Source organism: Nerophis ophidion, unplaced genomic scaffold, assembly GCF_033978795.1.
Source record: "Nerophis ophidion isolate RoL-2023_Sa unplaced genomic scaffold, RoL_Noph_v1.0 HiC_scaffold_30, whole genome shotgun sequence".
Lineage (NCBI taxonomy): Eukaryota > Metazoa > Chordata > Actinopteri > Syngnathiformes > Syngnathidae > Nerophis > Nerophis ophidion.
The window spans coordinates 1,430,292-1,450,120 of NW_026906952.1; the positions used below are offsets into that span (position 1 = coordinate 1,430,292).

General features: G+C 44.3%; 1 protein-coding gene across 1 annotated transcript in view; it reads left to right on the forward strand.

The window, feature by feature from the left end:
• The window catches only part of LOC133546498 (gastrula zinc finger protein XlCGF57.1-like), a 50,814-nt gene extending 32,189 nt beyond the window's left edge, over nucleotides 1-18,625 (forward strand). Inside the window, exons 4-5 of the mRNA XM_061892270.1 lie at nucleotides 18,402-18,453; nucleotides 18,584-18,625. Coding sequence (XP_061748254.1) covers nucleotides 18,402-18,453; nucleotides 18,584-18,625 — 94 coding nt within the window. The remainder of the gene's footprint in view (nucleotides 1-18,401; nucleotides 18,454-18,583) is intronic.
• The last annotated feature ends 1,204 nt before the right edge of the window (nucleotides 18,626-19,829 follow it).

Genomic DNA, 19,829 nt, shown 5'->3' on the forward strand with positions numbered 1-19,829 from the left:
TATATATATATATATATATATATATATATATATATATATATGTATATATATATATATATATATATATATATTTATATATATATATATATATATATATATGTATATAAAGAGAGAGAGAGAGAGAGACCAGACTTATTAAGAGGGAACGTGCACCCTCCTGTGGACTTCTGCCGCAACTGCACACACAAAGAACTTCATTACTTCCAAGTGTGCCTTATTTAGTGTCCCAGACTTCCAATTCCTCCTTTACATGTTTAGTGTATAAGTATTAATTAAACAACTGTTTAATATACGAGTATTAAAAACTTGTTCAGTGTATAATTATTAATTAAACAACTGTTTAATATATAATTATTAAAAAATTATTTAAAAAAAACTAAATATTATAAACTTATCACTCTCCTCGGGCACTGTTCCCCTAGCATTCAAAAAAGCGGTTATACATCCTCTTCTTAAAAGACCTAACCTCGATCCTGACCTCATGGTAAATTACCGACCGGTGTCTCACCTTCCCTTTATTTCAAAAATCCTTGAAAAAATTGTTGCGGAGCAGTTAAATGAACACTTAGCGTCTAACAATCTATGTGAAACCTTTCAATCCGGTTTCAGGGCAAATCACTCCACGGAGACAGCCCTCGCAAAAATGACTAATGATCTATTGCTAACGATGGATTCTGATGCGTCATCTATGTTGCTGCTCCTCGATCTTAGCGCTGCTTTCGATACCGTCGATCATAACATTTTATTAGAACGTATCAAAACACGAATTGGTATGTCAGACTTAGCCCTGTCTTGGTTTAACTCTTATCTTACTGATAGGATGCAGTGTGTCTCCCATAACAATGTGACCTCGGACTACGTTAAGGTAACGTGTGGAGTTCCCCAGGGTTCGGTCCTTGGCCCTGCACTCTTCAGCATCTACATGCTGCCGCTAGGTGACATCATACGCAAATACGGTATTAGCTTTCACTGTTATGCTGATGACACCCAACTCTACATGCCCCTAAAGCTGACCAACACGCCGGATTGTAGTCAGCTGGAGGCATGTCTTAATGAAATTAAACAATGGATGTCCGCTAACTTTTTGCAACTCAACGCCAAAAAAACGGAAATGCTGATTATCGGTCCTGCTAGACACCGAACTCTATTTAATAATACAACTCTAACATTTGACAACCAAACAATTAAACAAGGCGACACGGTAAAGAATCTGGGTATTATCTTCGACCCAACTCTCTCCTTTGAGGCACACATTAAAAGCGTTACTAAAACGGCCTTCTTTCATCTCCGTAATATCGCTAAAATTCGCTCCATTCTCTCCACTAAAGACGCTGAGATCATTATCCATGCGTTTGTTACGTCTCGCCTCGACTACTGTAACGTATTATTTTCGGGTCTCCCCATGTCTAGCATTAAAAGATTACAGTTGGTACAAAATGCGGCTGCTAGACTTTTGACAAAAACAAGAAAGTTTGATCACATTACGCCTGTACTGTATATACCTTTATATACATATATACATACATATATACCTGTACTGTATATACCTTTATATACATATATACATACATATATACCTATACTGGCTCACCTGCACTGGCTTCCTGTGCACTTAAGATGTGACTTTAAGGTTTTACTACTTACGTATAAAATACTACACGGTCTAGCTCCATCCTATCTTGCCGATTGTATTGTACCATATGTCCCGGCAAGAAATCTGCGTTCAAAGGACTCCGGCTTATTAGTGATTCCCAAAGCCCAAAAAAAGTCTGCGGGCTATAGAGCATTTTCCATTCGGGCTCCAGTACTCTGGAATGCCCTCCCGGTAACAGTTCGCGATGCCACCTCAGTAGAAGCATTTAAGTCTCACCTTAAAACTCATTTGTATACTCTAGCCTTTAAATAGACTCCCTTTTTAGACCAGTTGATCTGCCATTTCTTTTCTTTTTCTTCTATGTCCCACTCTCCCGTGTGGAGGGGGTCCGGTCCGATCCGGTGGCCATGTACTGCTCGCCTGTGTATCGGCTGGGGACATCTCTGCGCTGCTGGTCCGCCTACGCTTGGGATGGTTTCCTGCTGGCTCCGCTGTGAACGGGACTCTCGCTGCTGTGTCTTGGATCCTCTTTGGACTGGACTCTCGCGACTGTGTTGTATCCATTGTGGATTGAACTTTCACAGTATCATGTTGGATCCGCTCGACATCCATTGCTTTCCTCCTCTCTAAGGTTCTCATAGTCATCATTGTCACCGACGTCCCACTGGGTCATTATTGTCACCAATGTCCCACTGGGTGTGAGTTTTCCTACCGAGGATGTCGTGGTGGTTTGTGCAGCCCTTTGAGACACTAGTGATTTAGGGCTATATAAGTAAACATTGATTGATTGATTGATTGATAAATATTAAATACATGTTTAACGTATAAATTAAATGTATATTTATATATATATATATAATATATATATATATATATATAGAGAGAGAGAGAGAGAGAAAGAAAGAGAGAGCAAGAGAGAGACAAAGAGCTAGACAGAGAGAGAGAGAGAGAGAGAGAGAGAGAGAGAGTGAGTGAGAGAGAGGGAGAGAGAGCAAGAGAGAGAGAGAGAGAGAGAGAGAAAGAGAGAGAAAAAGAGAGAGAGCGAGAGAGACCAGACTTATTAAGAGGGAACGTGCGCCCTCCTGTGGACTTCTGCTGCCTCTGCTGTCGTGGAAATTTCCTAAAGACGATCCTTTTGTGACCAATAGCTTTAAAATGATTTATTAGAGTAACAAACAAATAATAACAAGCTTTGCAAAGCGAGACCAAACCCGAACGACACATCCGTTCGTTCCAGCTTGTTCTAACTCTTTTAGAATATGTCATGACAATATTATATTCTCAGAAGTCCCACCCTCCATGCTCATTAACATACAGTATCCCAGTAAAAGAATGCCCAAGGTCCTGTGAAGGGGAGAGGGTGTGGTTTGTCCAGAAGGATGACACAGAAGACAGAGCTTGATCAGATCAGAGGTCTCCTGCAGAACGTCACATTCCTAAGCCTAATAAACAACTTTTGGCGACCCGTTTAAAGAACATCATCAATTAAAATGAGTACAAGTAATTTTGCTATCACAATCCTCCCTTTTATTAACTATAATAAACTACAAACAACAACATTACTAACTAGCGAAAAAAACACACACCAAATAACCCTTAGAAAGTAATAACATGATTAAAAATAAAATTACAAAACGCCACACAAATACTCAACCTAATCAACATTATAATCAAGTAACATCTCAAAGAACGGATCTTCATTTCCATCCTTGAAATCTACCTCACCTTGTCCCAAGGCTGTGTACTGAACGAACGTAGACGAAATCATACGCGTGATTAGTGATCTTATCAGCGGAATCACACAAACTGACAAGACAAACAATAGAGCTAAGACCACTAGCATAATCGTCCCAAGTTGCATTATCCACGAACGCCAGTTTGCTACTCAGGATGGATCCACCACAACATCTTCTCCTATTGCGTCTCGCAGAGAAGTCAAATTCTGAATACCCTGCGAAATGACGGAATCATCTCCAGTATTGTCTGGAATGTACGTACAGCACCATGAATTCAGCAGAGCACAAACTCCTCCGACGCTCGCAACCAAATGGTCTAATACTATACGATTTTGCAAAGTCACTGCCCGTAACGCCTTCATTTCCACTCTGCTCGCCTCCGTAATAGTAACTGTCCAATTTACAAAACCTGAAAACCGATGATTCAGCGTCTCCATTCTAAGCATGAGTTTCCCCACGCCCAGCTGTGGAAACAATGACAATGCCACCTTTTCTCCTGTTGTCCAAAGTTCAAGATCTGCAGGCACATTTGTACCCCAAATCGCATCATGGGGTGCATACTCACGCTTACCCCTATGACTCGGAACAGCTGACACAATGTAAGAGTGGTCAGCAGCTGTTATCATAGCACAACGGCCCATCCAATTCTATGGCAATCTAACATAAACGTTAAAGCCACAAAGCCACAGAACATCCTCCTGAGGCCGCGTGCCAGTTTGATCTGTAAAATAGGGAGAACAGCCCCCTCCTTGCGCAGCCTGTGAAATGTTCAAACTAGTGTTACCGTGATATGTAGTGCATGAACTAGTCACATTTAAACAATACATCAGTGGAATTTGTCCCATCTGCACTGGCGGCTCTCTAAGGCTCCAAGATACCGCATAACACGCACATTTCATACCCGGCCTAATATAAACTGGACCAAAAAGCACATTCGTATCATTATCGGACCACAGATCATAAAAATCTAACTTCGGATCTTCAAGCGAAGACAAAGGTGTCCCCGTATGCGCTTTAACCGTATCATTCAGATTTGCTGCAAAAAGGTATAACACATCCTGGGAAAATATCTATAACCCTCCATTACAGGCTTAGGTGTGACATGTGGATTGGACGCCGCTATAGGCATATATGTACAGACATAGCAGTTTGAGACATTATGTGAGTCCGCTACACATTTGTCCTGGTGATTTTGGCCCTCAGCGCCTTCACCTGTGTCTGCAAACTAGTAGTGTTTCTCTAAAGATGTGATGCGAGGGAGGTGTGTGTAACCCTCGTCTCTGCAGCCGCGGATCCTGCCGTAGGAGCCAAAAGCGATTTTACAGCTCCTCACTCCTCTGCGGCCACCGCTACAGGGCCCGAAATCGCCTTGCATTGCGAAGCGTGGACCCACGTCGGCCGTTCTTCCACTTTCACTGCAGTGTGGGTGACGAGGAGAACTTGGAACGGGCCGAGCCAGCCTCATTGTTTCCAGCTCTTCCGTCTGAAGTTCTTGATAAGCACGAAGTCGCCCGGCACAATGGTGGGTAGAGGATGATCCGCTCGCCCCGGAAGCGCCAAAGAGACTTGCCTTCAAATATTAGCAAAACACTTTGTTAAAGATATGCAATATCTTACCAGTCCGTGTTCACAGAGGGTCGTCTCAATTGGCGGTCCTGATGGTCCTATCCCCACATTAGGGGGGACTGCAAACAGAATCTCAAAAGGTGACAGGTTATGACGCGTGCACACCCGCATAGGCATGTACATGACAACTATCCGCAAACATTTAGGCCAGCTGAGCTTAGTCTCTTCACAACATTTGGCAAGTTTTAATTTAATTGTTCCGTTTTCTCTTTCAACAGCACCTCCGGATTGTGGATGGTAGCTGCAATGAGTTCTCAAATCAATTTGCAAATAATCAGACAATTGCTGTATCACCTCATTTACAAAATGTGAACCATTGTCACTCCATAACTTCTTCGGAATGCCCCACCTTGCCACAATTTCAGTTAAAAGTGCTTTTGCCACTGCAGCGGAAGAAACATGTTTCGCTGGGAAGGCTTCTACCCATTTTGAAAACATATCAACCATCCATCCACCCATCCATTTTCTACCGCTTATTCCCTTTTGGGGTCGCGGGGGGCGCTGACGCCTATCTCAGCTACAATCGGGCGGAAGGCGGGGTACACCCTGGACAAGTCGCCACCTCATCGCAGGGCCGACACAGATACACAGACAACATTCATACTCACATTCACACACTAAGGACCATTTACACATCACTAGACAATATTTTTTCCCTTCACTGGGTGTAAGTTCAATGAAATCCATCATGACATGCTCAAAAGCCCTACTTGGCGGTGGGTGTGCTGCTTGTGGTAATGGTCTAAGTTTACCTGGATTATTTTGAGCACAAATCAAACAACTTTTACAGAGATGTTCTGTGAAAGCGTAAAAGCCCTTAGTAAACCAGAATTGCTGTACTGCTCGACACATCCCTCCCTTTGACACATGGTCCAACCCATCACTCAATTTCACATAACAATCAAACAAGCGTTTAGGAAGACAAGGCTTCCCATCCATCCATCCATTTTCTGCCGCTTATTCCCTTTGGGGTGGCGGGGGGCGCTGGTGCCTATCTCAGCTACAATCGGGCAGAAGGCGGGGTACACCCTGGACAAGTCACCACCGCATCGCAGGGCCAACACAGATAGACAGACAACATTCATACAAAGCTTCAGGCGTCAGGGCCAAACCCGGCTCCATCCCGAAAAAAAGCACCAGAATTAGCCCATGCCTGTCGTTCCTCGCCCACAAACAACTCGGCACTTGCGCCAACAAGGAGGAAATCTCAGTCGGAGAAGTCACCGCAGTCAAAGTCAGGTGTGCGTCATACTTTTCGTCAGTCGGAGATGCTAATTGCACCGAACGTAGCAAATGAATTTTTGCCGCATAATTAATTCTATATGCATCAACTGATTGTGAATAGAATACATTTTTTCCCGCGTGCACACGGTTGCCAATCCTTTGCCAAAAAACAGTCATGCATAAAAGGATTTAAATCCCGCCAATTATCAGATTTAGCTTTTGCTATCGGAATGTGCGGACTGGAATTTTCAACATGATCCAATATTTCTTGTGATGGAGTTAATTTTACTGCAACTGCACATTTGCATCCATCAAAATAGACGTCATTAATAAACAAACTATCATTCAAACCATGATAGAATGAAGCTTCATATTCTTGGTCCGGACCTTCACGAACATGTGACACACAATACATGCTTTCAGATTCAATTCTGTCAGATACTGGATTCAAACAGGGTGATATTGTGCTCTCTAGATCCTGCAAAGCAGTGGTCGTTACCCACCACTGATAGATATAGAGCGGACAATTCACCTCCAATGAGACAAAATTCGACCCATTTGCATTCCTCTCCACTTTGAGGCCTTCTGGCATCGGAGTGATTCCGATACCCCATTTTAACATTAAATCACGACCCAACAGATTGATTGGACAAAGATCAGACATTAAAAACAAATGTTTTGTTGTCATTGTACAATCAGCCGTCGCCCATGTACAATGAATTGGTATTGAAAACTTTTCTAGACAGTTTGCCCACTCGCACTAGTGGAAAACATAGTTCTACCACTCAATTTTGTAGAGAATTCACTCGTTTGAATTACGCTGTTTGTCGCTCCAGAATCGACAAGAAACGTCAATGACCTTCCACCCACATCACACACAATCATCGGCATTTTCTTATAGGCTAAGTCCTCACAAAAAGCATACGTCCCAATCATTGGCTGTTCACACTCTTCTAATTCCCTAATTCTGTCCTGCACCTTAGCAAGCAGCAATGTATCAGTAAAAGCAAGTGCGTCTTCGTTGCGGTTAGCGGTTAGTATGGTGTTGTCGTGAGAGGGTGTGGGTGCAACACTTATCTGTTTCGTTGTCTCAGGTCCCGAGCCGGTCAGTCAATCTGAATTGTTTCTGAGTTGGCCTCCATCCGCTCTGCCCCAATAGTCCCGCTGTCCATCCCGTTTATTCTCAGGACAGTCTCGCCTCCGGTGACCTTCCTTTCCGCACATGAAACAATAGTTACGGCCACGTCCATCTTTCTTCTTGCCTCCATCCCGCGTTCATTTCACAGTGGCAGTCCTCAAAGTGTTCAAAAATCAGTCCTTGGTGGGGTCCCACAAGTCCCCCATGTCCCAAAAATGCAAAAAAATGAATAAAAAAAACAGGGGCCGGATTTGGACCCCGGCGTGCCATAGCTTGGACACCTATTTCAAAAATTGCCCCCGGCCGGGTACCTTTTCCTTGGAGTTCATAGAGAGCAAATCTAGCAGAAAAATTGGCATTTTAAACAAAGGGAGGGAGTTTGGAGGGGGCAAAATGTCCCGCGTGCACCTCTGCTGCTATCTTTGCCAACTGCTCCGGTCCCAGATGCACCAGCAGAAGTTTTTGTATTTCTGCTCCTGTGGGACGCCATGCCCGACAGAAAGCCTGGAATGCGGCTGCAAGCGCGTCTCCACCTCTGTGTGGTGACGGCCAGTCTCTGATCGCTTCACGCATTTCCTGGTCCATCTGGTGTAAGACCAAAGCGGGAGTCCCTTGCGGTCCTGGATATTCCATCATCGGAGCCTGGAAGGTTCTGCCACTTCTCAGAGTCCTGCCAGCACTGTCCTCACTCAGAGACATTTTATTCACTTCGTTGGTGTCACAACCACTGGCTTGTTAGTGGCTGTAACATTAAGGGAGACCACACCGATTTGTACATTTTAGCCAACAGATCTTTTATTTACAACATGTATCAGTGATCAGTAATGTGAATTAACCAAGGAATGTATCAGTAAATGAGTGTTGTCCCAAAAGGGTGCAAGTGTGGTGCTAATCCCGGCCGTCGTTGCCGTGACCATACGGTCACCAAACGAATGTGCCTGTGGGACGAGAGCCAGAGAGAGAGAGAGAGAGAGCATGAGAGAGAGAGCATGCTGATGGGAGGCCTTTTATAGGCCGCCCAATCAGCAGCCCTCTGAGATGTTGCACGTCTTCACAGACCAGCTCCACCTGCGGGTCGGAGGACCAAAGTGCCCCAAACACTAACCGGCAGAGCCGGGCATGACATCCCCCCCCTTAAAAACAGAGACCCGTGTTAACTGGGTCTCTGAAGCACCATCAAAAAATAGAAAACAAAAACCTACAGTAGCCCCAGTAGCTATATTCTAGTCCCACTGACGCACCTCCCCTCCACCCCAGACCAACCAGAACCCAAACCATCCCAAACACCCTCCTTCCCCTCCGACCTTCCCTGCACCCAGCAAATCCTGGTACCCGGACAGCGACCTTTAAGGGAAACAGAGAAAAACCGCAGGTTAGGAGTGAGTGGAGATGATTAGACCTCCTGGTCCAGAGCCAAATGTTCGTCCCAACTGTCTGAATGACAACCGGCGTCGTCCAAATAAACCGCGCACCCCTGCAGCCCCCCAACGACCCTATTCATGAGCCGTTGGAAGGCTGCAGGAGCATTCCGCAAACCGAAGCTCATTCGAGTATACGAGTACAAACCGGAAGAGGTAATGAATGCAGATATCTCCTGCGCTCTCTGCGTCAAAGGCACTTGATAGTAACCTTTCAATAAATCAAATTTGCTGACATAACGAGCACTCCCAACCTGATCCACACAGTCCTCGATACGTGGCAATGGAAAAGAATCTGGTCTAGTCACAGCATTTACTTTCCTATAATCCGTACAGAATCTATAGGTGTTATCTGACTTTTTCACCAGTAGACATGGCGATGCCCAACTGGAGTAAGATGGCTTGGCGAGACCATGATCAAGCAGATACTGCACACTGTCCTCCATACTCTTCTGTTTATCGGGAGCCACTCGATAAAATCTTTGTCGTATTGGGCGGGCACCCTGTGTGTCAATGTCATGTTCAATTAGTGTGGTACAGGTTGGAGTGTCGGAAAACAAAGGCAAAAACTCAAAAATCAAATCCGACAACTGTTTACGCTGTACCTCACTTAAATGACCGAGGAGACTATCTAGCTCCTTTAACTGCTGAGTATTATCCAAGCGCCCGTGTAACACTGAATCATCAGGTGCGCGCACTTCATCCCAAGCTGCCACCTCCGGCCAGTTGAGCGGTTCCCCAACCCCAACGGCTAGACCCACTGGACTCGCAGCAATCCCACCCGCCTTGTCGGAACCTGCAGAGTGGTAAGGCTTGAGTAAATTCACATGACACAGTTGCTGTGATCGTTTACGATCAGGAGTTGACAGTAAATAATTGAGATCTGACACTTGGCTCATAACCGTAAATGGACCAGAGTATTTTGCTGTAAATGGTGACCCCGGAATGGGCAGCAAAGCTAAAACTTGATCACCTGGATTGAAAACTCTGATCTTCGCTTTACGGTCATAACGCAGCTTCATTTTCACCTGAGCTTTAGTCAAATGCTCGGTTGCTTCTTTCCATGCAAGCAACAGCCTACGACGAAAACCATCTACATACTCAGTGAAACTGACGGGAGTGTTCTGCAGATCCAGATTGGCATTTAAAACAGACAGTGAGGTCCGGACTTTGTGGCCAAAGACTAGGTCATTTGGACTAAAACCAGTGCTTTCTTGAACTACACCACGCGCAGACAACAAGAGCCATGGCAACGCCTCCTCCCAATCTCTCCGCATCTCAACACAGTAAGCGCGCAAGAGAGACTTCAACGTGGCATGCCAGCGCTCCAATGCCCCCTGACTCTGTGCGTGATACGCGCTGCTCAAATTGTGCTTCACCTGCATCGACTTCAACGCTGCAGCAAATGTTCTGGAGGTAAAGTTAGACCCTCTGTCGCTCTGAATTACCTTTGGAATGCCAAAGACAGAAATGAATTTAGACAAACATTTCAATATTGACCTTGTGGTAATTGTTCTCAAGGCATACGCTGCTGGATACCGAGTGGCCTGGCACATGATGGTAAAGAGGTACACACAACCAGATTTCGAAGGGGGTAGTGGACCTACACAATCAATAATGAGATGCTCAAATGGTGTGCCAACAGACGGAATAGGTTGAAGTGGTGCAGGTTTAATGGGAGTACTCTGTTTCGCAACCTGGCAAACATGACATGCTTTGACAAATCTAGATACATGGCGTTTCATCCGTGGCCAGTAAAAATGTTCCAAAAGACGTCGGTAGGTTTTCTTAACTCCAAAATGCCCAGACTCTGCTCCATGGGCTGTTCTCAAAATCAAATCACGGTATTTGTCAGGTACCATCACTTGAATCACCTGACCTGCCACTTCAGGATCAACACCTGGCAACCACGTATGCAGCAAAACGCCATTCTGAATGAAGTAACCCATCGTTGGATCAGTAGAAGCTAAGGCAAAATATTTCTCAAAGCTCTGATCATTCTTTTGTGCCTCAATTAAATCTTGACATGACAGAGGTTCGGGCAGCTCAGGAACAAAAATAGGCACAGATTTGGACACATCCGACGATTGCGCCTGCGTGCGAGACATTGCCCTAGTCACAGCACAAGCAGTAAACACTTCTGGGAATTCTTGACAACACGCGTCTGGCTCCTCTACAGATAGCGGTACAGGTGTAACAACTGGAGGTGGAGAAACTCAACACCCACCCAAATTGTTCCCCAGAATTACATGGATATCCTGCATAGGCAGAGACGGTCTCACAGCAATAGTCACCTCCCCATTCACAAATCCTGAACACAAGTGAATTTTGTGCAACGGTACAGAAAATGACTGCATGCCTATTCCTCTAATCAAAACACATTTCCCAGTGTCAGATGCTGTGGAAAATGGCAAAACTGCTCCAGAAATGAAACTCTCAGATGCCCCAGTGTCTCTTAAGATTTTAACTGGAACTTTTTGTGTCTCTCCAACCAATGACACCCAGCCATCACTAATGAATGGAGCGAAATCAGACGCAGCTGACTCTACTGATTTCGTCTGCTCGTCTGACACAGATGCACCATCTTCAATCACTTGCTCACAATGAACTTCCAAACGAGGTAACGGTGTTAGATCAGAGACGCCAAAATCAACTGGATGCACAACAGAAACACACCCAGCTACCTTGGCATTAGATTTACGGCCTTTCAACAGCGGGCAGTCCTTTTTCCAATGTCCCTCCTGCAAACAGTAATGACATTTATCCGTCGGGCTTGGGCGAGATTTGCTACTTCCATTATCAAATTTAGGAACATTACTGGAATTGCCATAATTGGATCGATTTGAACTACGACCATAACGAGGAGGAGAACGTTGTGGAGGAGAACGAGCAGGATCATAACGTTGGTGGCTATTATACCGTGGAGGACGTTTATGAGTCAACACAAAGGTATCAGCAAGCGAGGCTGCCTCCTCCACTGACTTTGCCTTTTGCTCATTAATGTAGGTTGCAATTCGATCTGGTACAATGTTCTTAAACTGCTCCAAAATCAACAAATCACGCACATTTTCGTAAGTTGAGACAGACTCTGAAGTGAGCCACCGGTTAAAATAAGTACTCAACTCTCTTGCCACTTCAGCATGGGTCTGATTATCACGTTTACGCCAGTTTCTGAAACGTTGTCTGTAAGCTTCTGGATTCAGTTCATAACATTTCAAGACCGCTTTTTTCACCTCAGCATACTTGTGCCTATCAACAGGTGTTAATGCCAAGTATGCCTCCCGTGCGCGTCCTACTAGTACAGTTTGCAAAAGCACCATTCTATCCTCTTCACTCCACTTTTTGTCAGAGGCCATCTGTTCAAACAGTGAGAAAAACACGTCTGGGTCACGTTCGTCAAACTTTGGAACATACTTTACCATGCTATCCATACTTGACCCGGACAGATTTCCACTAATCTTACCTTCTGACATTAGTTTCAAACGATCCTGTTCAATTTTAATTTTCTCAAGCTGTACTGTAAGGTCCATTTCACCTTTTTTCAAATCCATTTCTTTTTCAAATTTGAGTCTCTCCATATCTGCTTGCTGTTGCAATTCTCGTTCTAATTTGATTTTTTCCAGTTCAAAAAGACGTTCTTTCTCCTTAGCCTGTTGCGCCCACTCAAATTCAAGTGCCTTCATCTCTCTTTGTTGCTCAAAAGTCAGTATGCCTACCCTCTCTGACTGCATAGGCTCTGACATACCCTTCACATGAGCGTCACCACCTTTTCCTGAAGGCAAAATGCTCTGCTCACACAAAAACTTGTGAATGGAGTCACGCAAGGGTCCCTTCTTACCAGTTCTAATGGCTGATGACAATTCCATGCCATACTTTTCTGCCAATTGCAACAACTGTTCCTTATTAAGGGCAAACAACAATTTCTCAGATGGTGCTTCCACAAAAGCCTCCATCCTGCTCAACCCAGGCCGTCAATACCAATCTGGCAACTGTACCAAACCAACAATGAAACTACTGAAAAAACAACCCAACCAAAAACTAGCTCTAATTACGCTAGGCTCTCTCTCTCCAACCAATCCAACCAGGTCTCTAAAACATTACAGTTATGTTAACACAGCAAACTAACCTCGGAGCATCCCCCTAAACATTTTCCCCCCACTACACTAATCTATTTTCACACAGAGCCCGAGGACGAGGATCATTTACTCACCAATACCTGTGGAGACGTACCATCCCGACAAAGCCGATTCAGCCGTTTCTCCAAGGCGGTGCCCTCGCCCAGGCTCTGTGACAGCAGGAACCTAGAACCCGTACTAGATGGGGATAAAGGCGACAGCTCCTAAGAGGCTGAATGCAATGCTACAAACTGCAATGAAACTAAACCAAGATGGCTGGAACAAACAATTCAGTGTCTACCTAACTTGCACGGTCAAACAAAGCCTCAAAAGTACAAATCAGTAGATCCCCCAATTAACTAACTGATAACAGGCCCCAACTGACTATCAGCAGTTCACAATTAGTAACTCAGCTCTACTCACCTTCCTACGCTCCAAAAGCCAGTAGAAGGAATACTCAATACAAAGAGCTCTACGCACCTTCCTACGCTGCCATAGCCAGTAGAAGGAATTACCATAGCCTAAAGTTACTACCAAAGATCGGACGAGCCCCCATATGTCACAACCACTGGCTTGTTAGTGGCTGTAACATTAAGGGAGACCACACCGATTTGTACATTTTAGCCAACAGATCTTTTATTTACAACATGTATCAGTGATCAGTAATGTGAATTAACCAAGGAATGTATCAGTAAATGAGTGTTGTCCCAAAAGGGTGCAAGTGTGGTGCTAATCCCGGCCGTCGTTGCCGTGACCATACGGTCACCAAACGAATGTGCCTGTGGGACGAGAGCCAGAGAGAGAGAGAGAGAGAGCATGAGAGAGAGAGCATGCTGATGGGAGGCCTTTTATAGGCCGCCCAATCAGCAGCCCTCTGAGATGTTGCACGTCTTCACAGACCAGCTCCACCTGCGGGTCGGAGGACCAAAGTGCCCCAAACACTAACCGGCAGAGCCGGGCATGACAGTTGGTCACATGTTGAATTGATGAGCCCGATGCTCCTTGATTGTCATCCTGATGTGAGTGGGAGGACCCCGCCGGGGCTGCTGCGCCGTGCCCCGAGACTGCCCGCTGGTAGTTAGTGGGCGGAAACGGCGTTGTGAGGGGTAGAGTTGGGAGCTGCAAAAGCTGGAGCTGGAGGGGTGACATCGGCGGGTGCTGTTGTTGGTGCTGGTGCTGTTGTTGGTGTTGCTGCTGCTGCTGCTGCTGGTCGTAGTGCGGGGGCAGAGTGGGGTAAAGTGGCGTCCAGTCCTCAGAAACCCTTCGACTGCGACTCAGGCCCTGAGATTGGCTCGAAAACAGAGTACTGGGAAAAATATCAGTTGCAAGATCGATCTTTTCTTTATTTTCTGCTTCACTCATCTAATGTTTCTTTATGTTGTTCAAACAATTCAAATCTTTCACACCCACAGTCTTTCCCTTTCGCATGTTGACCTCTTGTAGCGCTAACTTTTCTTTAATTTTACTCAATTGATTCATCCTAAATGAACCAGTCTTGGGAAATCCCAATTCATTCACCCATACTTTCACACACATTAGGGCTCCCTCTACATATTTTCTTTCATTGTGCACATACATGGGAAATCACAATCGAATACCTCAGGCTTAACTTTCCTGGACTACATATTCGAGCTCGTTTTAATTTTCCGCTCTTTTTGTTTAAACTTAACATACTAAAATGTGTGTTGTTTCTTCCGGCCTCTAACCGGGCATACACTCACGGCCTTATAGACACTGTTAATCATCGGGACTCTAACCCATTAAAATTTATGACAAGACGGCTCCAACCCTAAATCCGTGTTATTTGTTCCGGCCTCTAACCGGGCATATAGATACGTTTTTATGAAGACACGGCTACTTTCATTGGGACTCCAACCCGGCATTAAAATCGGGACTCTAACCCAGGGACTCTAACCCAGCGCTACATTTTGGGACTCTAACCCAGCGCTACAATTGGGACTCTAACCCAGGGACTCTAACCCAGGGACTCTAACCCAGCGCTACAATTGGGACTCTAACCCAGGGACTCTAACCCAGTGCTACAATTGGGACTCTAACCCAGGGACTCTAACCCAGCGCTACAATTGGGACTCTAACCCAGGGACTCTAAACCAGCGCTACATTTTGGGACTCTAACCCATTGACTCTAACCCAGCGCTACATTTTGGGACTCTAACCCAGGGACTCTAACCCAGCGCTACATTTTGGGACTCTAACCCAGCGCTACAATTGGGACTCTAACCCAGGGACTCTAACCCAGTGCTACAATTGGGACTCTAACCCAGGGACTCTAACCCAGTGCTACAATTGGGACTCTAACCCAGGGACTCTAACCCAGCGCTACAATTGGGACTCTAACCCAGGGACTCTAACCCAGCGCTACATTTTGGGACTCTAACCCATTGACTCTAACCCAGCGCTACATTTTGGGACTCTAACCCAGGGACTCTAACCCAGCGCTGCATTTTGGGACTCTAACCCAGGGACTCTAACCCGGCATTAAAAATCGTAGGGAGACGGAAAAAGAACGGCTAATTTCCCATGTATGAAACATATAAATCACTCAAGCTTTGTCACACAAAAAAACCTTTTGTGGAATCGTCTTTTGTTTAAAATTCAAATGTCAGAGATTCGTCTTAAAATTTCAGTCAGGATGATTCAATTAATTTACCGTTACGATGTTGCAGCGGGTTAAACGTGATCTCGAAGAGACGGCCGTCCGATTTGCAGGGGCCTCGAAAACTCTCCCGTCCTTTCAAATTTCTGGGAAGGAGAAGTCAGCTTTTTTGTGCTGCCAGGTTGATTAGTCCATTTCAGCGGCCTCTGCCAACGGGAACAGCGATCTTCTTGGGATCCCGCTTCTGCACACCAACTTGTCGTGGAAATTTCTTAAAGACGATCCTTTAGTGACAAATAGCTTTAAAATAATTTATCAAAGTAACAAACAAATAATAACAAGCTTTGCAAAGCGAGACCAAACCTGAACGACACATCCGTTCGTTCCAGCTTGTTCTAAATCTTTTAGAATATGTCATGACAATTATACATTCTCAGAAGTCCCACCCTCCATGCTCATTTACATACAGTACACCAGTGGAATGAATACCCAAAGTCCTGTGAAGAAGGAGAGGGTGTCGTTTGCCCAGAAGGGGAGGGGGGTCACTCGGGAAAGGGCAACAGTTTAGCACGGGGGGGGGGGTTACCAGGGAGAGAAAACACACATGTCCAGGTCAACTAAAGTCCACATGTCACATCAAAGACACAGGAGCCAGACCTTGATCAGATAAGAGATCTCCTGCTGAGTGTCACATTTCTGAGTCTAATAAACAACTTTTGGTACCCAGTTCAAAGAAAATCATCTATTTAAACGAGTATAAGTATTTTTTTTATCACACTGTCCTAGGTAAATACATTATAATAATAATAATGGATTAGATTTATATCGCGCTTTTCTATTATTAGATACTCAAAGCGCTCACAGAAAAGTGGGAACCCATCATTCATTCACACGATGGTGGTGGTAAGCTACATCTGTAGCCACAGCTGCCCTGGGGTAGACTGACGGAAGCGTGGCTGCCAGTTTGCACCTACGGCCCCTCCGACCACCACCTATCATTCATTCATCATCTATTCACCAGTGTGAGCGGCACCGGGGGCAAGGGTGAAGTGTCCTGCCCAAGGACACAACGGCAGCGATTTGGATGTCAATAGGTGGGAAGCGAACCTGCAACCCTCAGGTTTCTGGCACGGCCGCTCTACCCACTACGCCATGCCGCCCCCAACTGCCAACGACATGTACTCTGCCTCACATGTGGATAAAGCAACAGTAGCTTGTTTTCTTGTTTTCCATGAGATTAGAGAGCTACCTCCGCTTAGACTAGCACAATAACCTGATGTGCTTCTCCTGTCAGACACATCTGAAGCCCAGTCAGCGTCACTGTACACTCTCAATCCCACTTTTTCACTTTCATTTCTTTTGAAACATAACTTGTTTTCTGCTGTACCTTTGAGGTATCTAAAGACATATTTTACTGTGTTGGCTCAGCAAAGTGATGGGATAACTTCCTGACCACAAAACTTCTGTCTGGACGTGTGCATGTGGACAAGTAAATTAGGCTTCCAACTGCCTCCCTGAACCTTCTTTGATCTGTCGTTTTGTCTGCAACATCTGTGTACTCTAGTTTTGGTTCACATGGAGTCTCTCTGGACTTGCAATTTTGCATTTCAAATCTCTCTAAGATGTTGTGAACATATCTCTCTTGAGACATTGTGACTTTACCATTTGTTTGGTCAAAATCTATTCCCAGAAAATGTTTCAATTTTCCTAGATCCTTCATTTTGAATCTTTCAGTGAGCATCATTTTCACACTGTTGAGTACACCATTGTTTTTAGATGCTATGATGAGATGGTCTACCCATACTAGTAAAATCACGTTCTCATAATACTTCTCTCGTAAGTACACACAATGATCAGCAGAATTTTGTACAAAACCATTCTCAGTTAGACATGTGTGCAACATTGCATTCCAATTTCTACCGGACTGTTTCAAGCCGTAGAGAGACTTGTGCAATTTACACACTAGCTTTTCACCTGTGACTGATTCTTTGTCGTAGCCTTCTGGCTGTTCGATATGAATTTCACAATCGATCGGAGCGTGAAGATAAGCAGTCTTCACATCAAGCCGGTGCAGCACTAGCTCCTCTTGTGCCGCCTTTTGCATGATCACCCTCACACTTGTCATGTCTGCTGTGGGTGAAAATGTCTCTTTGTAGTCAGTTCCCTTTTCTGACTGTAGCCTTTCGCTACGAACCTCGCTTTGTATTTATCTGTTCCGTCAATGTCACTCTTGAGGCCATAGACCCATTTTCCCCCCACTGTCTGGTGGCAAATGGGTGAGGGTAAAGGTGTCGTTTTCCTCCAGTGACATTACCTCATCATCCATAGCATTTTTCCACTGCCCTGATTTGTTTGACATTATCGCTTCCTTGTAGGTTTGAGGAATGTCACATACTGCTCTGTAGCAAGAGTCCACGCATGTTACAAATTTGTCCAATGTATCCTCAGTCTCAAAGTCCTGTAAGTGAACCGGCCTCCTCCGGGTTCATGGTGGGTTCCTTCCGTTTACAGTGTCAGGGACTCTGTGCGTTCAGTCTGTTCAGGTAAAGTCTCAGAAACACCCTGTAAACCTTGATCTGGTACATTTTCAACCTTGTCATCATCAACACAAATTTCTCTTTCATTAACCCTGGGGTTTACATCACCATACCCCGTGTATGACTCACATGTTTGTGTTTCTTTTTCTGTTGCAGTTTTGGTTGTGAATTTTACCAATCTGTGTTTCTGAACTTTCTCTTGTTCTGGGTAGTACACTAGGTAGTCTGGGCAGTTTTTATCATAACCCACAAAAACACCCTGCTCACACCTGGAGTCTAGCTTGCCCTTGGCTTGTTGCTGGTAAGCATAGCACACTGATCCAAATGTTTGCATTTTGGAAATGTTTGGTTCTTTCCCTACGAACAACTCGTATGGCGTTTTCTGTGTACGCCTAGAGTAGCATCTGTTCCGTACAAAGGCTGCCGTCTGTACAGCGTAGTTCAACAGGTAAGTTACTTTCTAGCAGTAAGCGTCTACCCATCTCATGAAGGGTTCTCCACCCTCTCTAGGCCGTGCCATTTTAGTGTGGTGAATAGGGTGAAGACGTTTCATGTCTAATCCTATTCTTTATTAACAGTGCCTGGAACTCTTTGCTTGTATACTCAGAAGCATTATCTGATCTGATGCACCGAACCTCACTGTATGGTGCTACGTCAGCTAAGAACCGTTCTGTTGCGAGACCTGCATTACTCTTAGACCTTAGAAAGTACACCATCATGGTACCAGAATAGTCATCAGTAAATATTTGTGCATATTTGTGACCATTGATGCTAGGCGTTTGCATGAGACCGGCTAGGTCAGTGTGGACTAGCTCCAAGGGTTTCTTAGCCCACCTGTCAGGCTCCTTGTTTCTCGTCTGGGTAAATTTGCCTTTTGTGCACACTTCACATAATTGTGCTGGTTTAGCCGCACTCCCTATTATCTCCATGCCTCTCACTACACCTTATAATTTCTGCACATCTTCATAATTACAATGGCCCAACATTTCATGCCAGGTTTGTACATCATGACACACTTTACATTGATCAATATCAGTTTGAACAGTAGGCAAGTAATACAGATGACCACTTTGGTGTATGTCAAACCTGCTACCGTCCCTTGTGACCATGCGATTGTCCCCTTTCTCGAAGGTGATCGTCGCTCCTCCATTTGTGGCACGCGGCACGGAAAATATGTCATGTGGATATGTGGGTATCATTATTTAATATTTATACACTAAACATGTATTTAATATTAATACACTAAACATGTTTAATTATGTACTAATTATATATTTAATATTCATACAGTGTACATGTATTTTTTAAACATGTATCTAATATGTATACACTAAACATGTATTTAATATCAATACGCTGAACATGTATTTAATATTAATACACTGAACATGAATTTAATAATCATATACTAAACGTATATTTAATAATATATATTAATCATATATTTAATATTCATACAGTAAACATGTATTTATTATCCTCTAAATAAGGCACACTTGGAAATAATGAATTTCTTTATGTATGCAGTTGCGGCAGAAGTCCACAGGAGGGCGCAAGTTCCCTCTTAATAAGTCTGCCCCCCAATATATTTAATATTAATACACTAAACATGTATTTAATATTAGTACACTAAACATGTATTTAATATTTATACACTAAACATGTATTTAATATTGATACACTAAACATATATTTAATATTAATACCCTAAATATGTATTTATTATTCATCCACTAAACATGTATTTAATATTCATAAACTAAACATGTATTTAATATTTATACACTAAACATGTATTTAATATTTACACACTAAACATGTATT